Source organism: Balaenoptera physalus, assembly GCF_965194825.1.
Source record: "Balaenoptera physalus genome assembly, chromosome: 2".
In the NCBI taxonomy this organism is placed as follows: domain Eukaryota; kingdom Metazoa; phylum Chordata; class Mammalia; order Artiodactyla; family Balaenopteridae; genus Balaenoptera; species Balaenoptera physalus.
In genome coordinates, this window is record NC_138883.1 from 147,278 (window position 1) to 155,662 (window position 8,385).

The following is an 8,385-nucleotide window of genomic DNA, read 5'->3' on the forward strand; positions in this document are numbered from 1 at the left end:
TCTATTTTATATACAGTAGTGTGTATATGTTAATGCCAAATACCTAATTTATCCCTCCCTCCCACTTTCTCCATTTGCTAGCCATAAGTTTGATTTTGAAGTCTCTGTGTCTCTCTTACATAAATAAGTTCATTTGTACCATTTTTATTTACATTCCACATATAAGTGATATCATACGGTATTTGTCTTTATCTTTCTGACTTACTTCACCTAGTATGATAATTTCAAAATCCCGTCATATTGCTGCAAATGACATTCTTTCATTCTTTTTTATGGCTTAGTAGTATTCCATTGTGTGTGTGTATATATATATATATATATATATATATATATATATATATATAATCACATCTTATTTCTCTATTCATCTGTCAATGGACATTTAGGTTGCTTCCATGTCATGACTATTGTAAATAGTGCTTCAGTGAATATTGGGGTGCATGTATCTTTTTGAATTATGGTTTTCTCCAGATATATGCCCAGGGATGGGATTGCTGGATCATATGGTAGTTCAATATTTAGTAATTTAAGGAACCTCCACTCTGCAAATTGGCTGTTCCAATTTACACGTCCATCAACAGTGTAGGAGGGTTTCCTTTTCTCCACATCCTCTCCAGCATTTATTAATTGTAGACTTTTTAATGATGGCCATTTTGACTGGTGTGAGGTGATACCTGATTATAGTTTTGATTTGCATTTCTCTAATAATTAGCGATCTTGAGCATCATTTCATGTGCCTTTTGGCCATCTGTGTATCTTTTCTGGGGAAATGTCTATTTAGATCTTCTGCTCAATTTTTTAAATTAATTTTTATTGGAGTACAGTTGCCTAACAATGTTGTGTTACTTTCTACTGTACAGCAAAAAGAATCATCCATACATACATGAGAGGTGACAATTTTTGTTTGGATTGTTTGTGTTTTTGATATTGAGCTGTATGAGATTTTTATGCATTTTGAAGTTTAATCCCTTGTTGGTTGCATCATTTACAACTATTTTCTCCCATTCTGTAGTTTGTCTTTTTTCCCCCCACAATTTCATTTGCTCTGCAAAAGCTTTAACATTTAATTAGGTCTCATTGTTTATTTTTGTTTTTATTTCCATTACTCTAAGAGATGGATTGAAAATGATATTGCTGTGATTTATGTCAAAGAGTATTCTGTCTGTTTTCCTCTAAGAGTTTTATAGTACCAGCCTTACATTTAGGTTTTTAATCCATTTTGAGTTTATTTTTCTGTGTGGTGTTAGAGAATGTTCTAATTTCATTCTTTTACTTGTAGCTGTCCAGTTTTCCCAGCACCAATCATTGAAGAGACTGTCCTTTCTCCTTTGCATATTCTTGCCTCCTTTGTCATTAGTTAAATGACCATATGTGTGGGTTTTTTTTTTTCTGGGCTTTCTATCCTGTTCCATTGATCTATATTTCTGTTTTTGTGTCAGCATAATAATGTTTTAATGACTGTAGGTTTGTAGTATAGTCTAAATTCAGTGAGCCTGATTCCTCAGCTCTTTTTATCTTTCTTGAGTTTTTTACTTAAGGGTTTTTCCTGTTTTCATACAAATTTAAATTTTTTCCATTTCTGTTATAAATGCAGTTGGCAATTTAATTGGAATTGCATTTAATCTGTAGATTACATCAGGTAGTTCAGTCATTTTCACAATATTGATTCTTCTAGTCCAAGAACATGGTATATCTTTCCATCTGTTTATGTCATCTTCAACTTCTTTCATTGGTATTTAATAGTTTTCAGAGTACAGGTCTTTTATCTCCATAGGTAGGTTTATTTTTAAGTATTTTATTCTTTTTTAAGTGATAGTAAATGGGATTGTTTCCTTAATTTCCGTTTCTGATCTTTTGATTTTAATGTAGAGAAATGCAACAGATTTCTGTGTATTAATTTTGCATCCTTCAACTTTACCAAATTCATAGACGAGCTCTAGTAACATTCTGGTGGCATCTTTAAGATTTTCTATGTATAGTATCATGTCATCTGCTTCTGTCACCAGTGTCCTCACTCCCACAGTAAGACACAGCTGACCCCTGCCTCCCCAGGAGATACTACAAGGCATGTAGGTATGTCTGGCCCAGGTTCCTGTGGAGTCACTGCTTTGCCCTGGGTCCCATTGCACGTGAAAATTTGTGTGTGTCCTCCAAGAGTGGAGTCTCTGCTTCCCCCAGTCCTGTGCAGCTACTGCACACAATCCCCATGGACCTTCAAAGCCGAACTTTCTGGGGGCTCCTCTTCCCAATGCCAGATGCTCCAGCTGGGGAGCCTGACTTGGGGCTCAGAACTTTCACTCTTGTGGGAGAATCTCTGAAATATAATTATTTTCCTGTTTGTGGGTCACCCATCCAATGCATATGGGATTAATTATATTAAGAAAGTGGCCCTCCTACCATCTCGCTGTGGCTTCTTTTTCCATGGATGTAAAATCTATAATGGCTTCTTTTTAAATAATGTTCAGCACTCTCCTACTTTGATCCTCTGTCTGTGTTTTGATATCCATTATTATGCTTCCAGCTCTAGTCAAGACATCACGTGAGGTCTTCTGGAATAGTGATACCAGTTGCTAAATATCATCCTATTCTGCGTGCCTTGGGCAGGAGTTGGGGGAACTGAGAACTCACAAGATGTGTACCCACAGCTGAAATTGACCAGGAACACAGGTGAGTGAAGGATGCTCAGGCTCCATTCTGCAGTCTGTGTGCATCTGTATTTCCACATACATGAAAATCCATGTAGGTTTATCTGATGACCTGGCTGGGCTGAGTGTTTAAAATCAATGAAGTGAATCTCTACAGTGATTAGGAATCTCATGAGTGGCAGAGAATGCCGTGTTGCCCTCAATTGAGATTGTCACGACAAGGGACTTTCTCCAAACCATGCCTGCACATTTGCACAGGACTCTTAACTCCTCCCCCTGAAATACCTCCCCTCACAGCAATCTGAGAAGCATTTCTACAATGAATGCTGTGGTGTGTTATTTCCCTGCTGGTATCTTTCTCCTGATAACTCAGGACCTTCAGTGTGATGACAAAACCACACAAGCCTTCCTAGTGAGCCACTGAATGTTATGGGAAGTGAAATTTTCACTCCATAAGAAATTGTCAAAATGTCTTCCAAAGTGGATGTGCCCTTTTGCATTCTCAGCAGCAGTGAGTGAGAGTTCCTGTTGCTCCATGTCCTTATCAGCACTTGTTATTGTCAGTATGTTGGATTTTGGCCACTCTAATAGGTGAGTAGTATTTCATTGTTGTTTAAAAGTGCACTTTCCTAATGAAAATTATTCTGAACACTTTTTTGCATCTTCTTCATTGAGATGTCTGTTCATATTCTGGCCTATTTTTAAATTAGGTTATCGGTTTTCTTTTCTCCCATATGTGTCTTTGTTACTCATGGGACAAATATGCAATTTGAAAATATATCTTTTGAGACTGTGTCTTGTAATTTCACTCATTCAACAGTGCCTTTGGTAGAGCAAAATTTACATTTTGGACGCAGTTAAATATATAATTTTTTTCTTTCCTGGATTATATATTTGTTGTTTTGTCTAAAATCTCATTGCTACATTCAAGTTCAACCTTGAAATTCTCCCATGTGCAAAACTGGAGGCAACACTTTAGGTAGAATGTATACTTCGCATCCATGAACGTGAATAACAGATTTTCATTCTACTGAATTCTATTTTTTTTTAATTTTTTTTATATTATAACATAGCTGATTAAAATGTTGTGTAAGTTGCACGTGTACAGCAAAGTGATTCAGTTATACATATACATGAATCTATTCCTTTTCAAATTCTTCTCGCATTTAGGTTATTACACAATACTGAGCAGAGTTCCCTGTGCTATACAGTATGTCCTTGTTGGTTATATATTTTAAATATAGTAGTGTGTAGAGGCCAATCCCAAACTCCCAATCTGTCCCTCCCCCCACCCCACCAATCTTCCCTCCTTTTAACCATAAGTTCATTCTCTAAGTCTGTGAGTCTGTTTTCGATCTACTGAATTCTTACTGGGTATTTTCAGGTGGGGTCCAGAAACCCTTGAAAGAAGGGGAATCTACATAAGTTATTTGTAATTATTCTTTAAGAGAGATATGTCCCTTCATTCCATATGTTTTATTTATTCAGCCTTGAATTAATATCAGTCTGGATGACTAAGTATTTATTTTATATGTAACAAGTGCTTGGGGGTGATGAGAACCACATCACAGGAGAGATGATAGGGAAAGAAAGCAGGAAGGATCAGAGGACTCTGACCTCAGTCCTTCCCCACTTATAAGGACAGGGCTTGCCCACATGCAAATTCCTCTTCAAGATCGAGGGTGAAATTCACTCTTGGGCTGAGGAAGCTCACAGCTCTCCCCTCAGTCAGGGCTGAGATCTCTGAGGAAGGCAGAGCTGTGGTCTAAAAGAAGATGAGGCTGTGGGGTCTTCTCCTCTGCCTGGTGACAGATTCTCACGTGAGTGTCTCAGGGGTCAGACATGAGTCTGTGGGCATGGTTGTGACTGCAGGTGACTGACAGGGACTGATTCCCCTTGTCCTCAGGTTTCCTGTCCCAGATGCAGCTGCAGAAGACGGGCCGAGGCCTGGTGAATCCACAGCAGACCCTCTCCCTCCCTTGTGCTGTCTCTGGATTCTCCATCACAACCAGTAGTTACTACTGGAGCTGGATCCGCCAACCCCCAGGCAAGGGACAAGAGTGGATGCAGGACATAGAGTACGATGGTAGCACTTACTACAGCCCATCACTCAAGAGCTGCACCCCCATCTCCAGAGACACATCAAAGAACCAGTTCTCCCTGCAGCTGAGCTCTGTGACAACCGAGGACACGGCCATGTATTACTGTGCAAGAGACACAGGGAGGGGAAGTCAGTGTGAGCCCTGACACAAACCTCTCTGCACAGGGGCCCATAACCACCAGGTGGGACTCAGGACCCACCAAGTACAGGGCTGAACCCAGGAGCAGGTGCAGAGGGGGCGGGGAAGAGTTTGTATGGGGTTGGCGGAAAAGTTCATTCGGGTTTCTGGCCAACCCAATATTGAGAATCCCTGGATTCCTTTTCCTGCCCATCAATCTACTAGAGCTCCCCTGATATATTCTACTTTTTCTTGATGTGGCTTATGTTGCTTTCAGAAAATAATATTTTCACTCATGAATTAAGTATATTTTTTACTACTTTTCAAAGAAGCTACAACAACACCATTCTTATCAAGGTGATTCTGAAGTTCTCGAAATTGGTGAATGTCCTGAGAAGGCACAAGCAACTGTAAAACACGTATAAAGTATTATTTTGTTTTTTGCTTTTTGTACACATGTAAGGAAGAGCCACACCCTCCAGGTTTCTGTCAATGGGCATAGAGAGTCTGAATCCTTCTGCATTCAGTGTAATAGACTCTAATGGAAGAGAGCCCCAATACTGCATATACAATGATCTTCATTCACGGATTCCATATTTGTAAATTCACATCCTCAGTAAAATTTTTGTGCAGTCCAAAAGGAACACTGCTGTTGTATTTATGGTCATTCATGGACATTTACACTGTGGTCAGTAGTTGAAGCACCCAACACACACACATTCCCACCTGAAGCCAGTCAGTCAAGGCTCTGCCTTCTTGTTTCAACTCCTATCATGCAAATGAGTCTCTTTTGTGGTCAAGTTAGTGCCATATTTTTAATACTTTTGTCCTATTAGTTGACAATTTCCCTGTTAAAGTGGCCCCGTGTATAGACCTGAAGTACAGGCTAGCATCCCTAAGCACAAAATGCTATGAGTTGACCTAAGTAGAAAATATCTATGACAGATAAGTTTCATTCAGGTATGAATTATACTGCTGGGAGTGTGAGCTTGATATTAATGTTTCAAATATAAATACTATTAAAAATAAAAATGCACATCTCACTTTTGGTATTTGAGGGAGACTAGGAACCTTGGCTCAATTTCAAATATAGGTGGTAAAATGGAGATTTATGGCCAAGAAGATGGTGAGGTTGACTGGATGGAAAATGACTATGAGGAGACTTCAAGTTCAGGGGGATTCTGGCTAGACTGTGTCCGGAGAATTCTTGATAAAAGGAGGCCAGGATGATCAGATATCACATAGGAGATAGCAGGTTCACTGAATTTGATCAAATATTGACAGTGAACCGAGTTCAATGGTAAGAATTCTCACTAATCTTATTTAGCAGTTGTCGTGATAAAACTAGGCAAAGATGGACACAGAAAGCCACGGGTCAAGACATGGTTGAGAAAAGCACTTCAAGAAGCCTGACTAAAGTAAGGTCAAGGGGTCCTATACAAATTCAGGCTCAGAGTTCTTATCTTCACTGCTGTAATTCTCTGAAAGTCAAAGTTATAATCCAAAAGAACATGAAATCCTCTGGTCATTCCTCCTCTTGCTGGCATCTCTCAGCTGTGAGCATCTTCTTGGAAGATGGAATTATGAGGTGACGTCTGTGAAGCAGGTGTCTCATAATTTTTCCTTCCCCAGGTGTCCTGTCCCAGGTGCTGGTGCAGGTGTCGGGCCCAGGACTATTGAAGACCCTCTCCCTCACCTGCTCTGTCTCTGGATTCTCCATCACAAACAGTGCTGACTGCTGGGACTGTATCCATCATCCCCCAGGGAAAGGGCTGGGTCATCTGAGGTGCATTGAGTCTGTGCAAAGCACAGTGTACATCCTGTCTCTCCAAAAATTACATTCCATCTCCAGAGACACATCAGAGAACCAGTTCTCCCTGCAGATCAGCTCCGTGATATTTGAGGACACAGCCATGTATTACTGCACTACACACAGTGAGGGGAAGTCAGTGTGAGTCCAGACACACACCTCCCTGCAAGTGGACAGGGTGGGCTGCAGGGGGCACTCAGGACCTCCCAGACGATGTTCAATATCATCAGAGAATGCTGAGGTTCTCCAGGAAAACCAGCGAACATATTTCAGAACAGGTGCAGAGGAAGATATGGATGGGTTTTCTCTCAGAAACTGTGAATTCTCCACTGGATAATTGCCCTCCCTGGAAACCTCATCCATAATGATTCCAGGTAAGAGATAACATTCTTATTTCTGAACTTGAAACTTTCTTTTTTCATGGAGTTACATATGTCTTTGTTTTCCCATCTATCTTAGGACAGCTGCAGAGAAATACTTCTTCATGGCAACTTGATTTTAAATTTAGGTTACCATAGAAGCTATTAATTGTCTAATAACCAATAAGACAGGTTTATAAGCCTGTACATAAAGTTTACAATTTATAAACATTTAATAGCACGAATGGTTCTTCTGTTGAACTTCAAATCTTCCCTCCACTCTCAGAAAAACCTGCAAGTCCACTTATTCTGAAGTGTCCAACCCAGTCCTTTTTCATGAAGTGACTTTCTCTTGAAGAGTAGGAGTAATGTTGCATATTTGGAAATTTATGTCAATATATCACTGGAGTTATTTTGTCCTTCAGATGATATTTGGTAATGTTTGAAGACAGGCTGGTTTGTAACAACAGGAGGAGGTGGTACAGGTACCTAGTAATTTAGTTGGGAGAGTCCACTGATGCTGCCAGACATCCTACACTGCACAAGACAGCACCCACAACACGGGAATATCTGAGCACATAGTCAATAATGGTGAGGTACTCTGATTTAAAATGTTATATCTGGTCAAATTGTGTATAAATATTTCCCTGTAGAAGGCATATTTGCTGTGCTTAAGTTATTCTAACTAAATGGTAAAATGAAAAAAGAAACAAAAACCTCTGGATTTCTGTGCACTCAGAGAAACCATTAAATAATCTTCTACAGTATACTTCAGATGTGGGCAGAGGGGACCTAAGCATGGAGCTAACAAGAGAATGGGGGGAGGGACTTGGAAGAGACCCAGGACTGGGTAGGGAACTCTGCATGGTTTGCATGGATTTTAGAACCTGGAGCCCAGTTCTTTCTGTGCCAAACCTAAGTCCCCAAGAACAAGTCTGTGTCAAGGCTGACTTGACTATTTTAATGCCTACAACTTCCCACCTGTACTTGTATAGATACTGAATATTTGAGAGTTTTACTTTGGAATGATAGTTTAGCCCATGGTTAATAAGTATTTTAAAAATATGAAGAACATATCCGATATTTTATTTTCTAAGTCTAAAATACATTTAATAGTAATTTTTCAAACCAAACCAATATATTCAAGATGCATTGTCGCAGAAATGACTAGACCTTCTCCAAAAGATTTCCAATTTGTGCACTGTTTTTCTGACATGAGACACTACAACCAGGAAAGGTCCTTACTGGCATTGAGAATCAAAAAGCCACTGAAACTGGAAAACCTTACTATTGATCAGTGATGCGTTCAGAGAATCATCTGGATCAAAAGAGGGAAATGTAGGGAACAAAAG

The 8,385-nt window shown here is 39.6% G+C and overlaps 1 protein-coding gene across 1 annotated transcript; it reads left to right on the forward strand.

Annotated features, from left to right (window-relative positions):
• Positions 1 to 3,113: 3,113 nt before the first annotated feature.
• Positions 3,114 to 4,892, forward strand: LOC309655639 (putative V-set and immunoglobulin domain-containing-like protein IGHV4OR15-8; the record flags this gene model as incomplete). The annotated part of the gene is made up of 2 exons (XM_082450967.1): positions 3,114 to 3,156; positions 4,552 to 4,892. 2 exons carry the CDS (start codon positions 3,114 to 3,116, stop codon positions 4,890 to 4,892), a joined length of 384 nt encoding a protein of 127 aa, XP_082307093.1.
• Between the last annotated feature and the right edge of the window lie 3,493 nt (positions 4,893 to 8,385).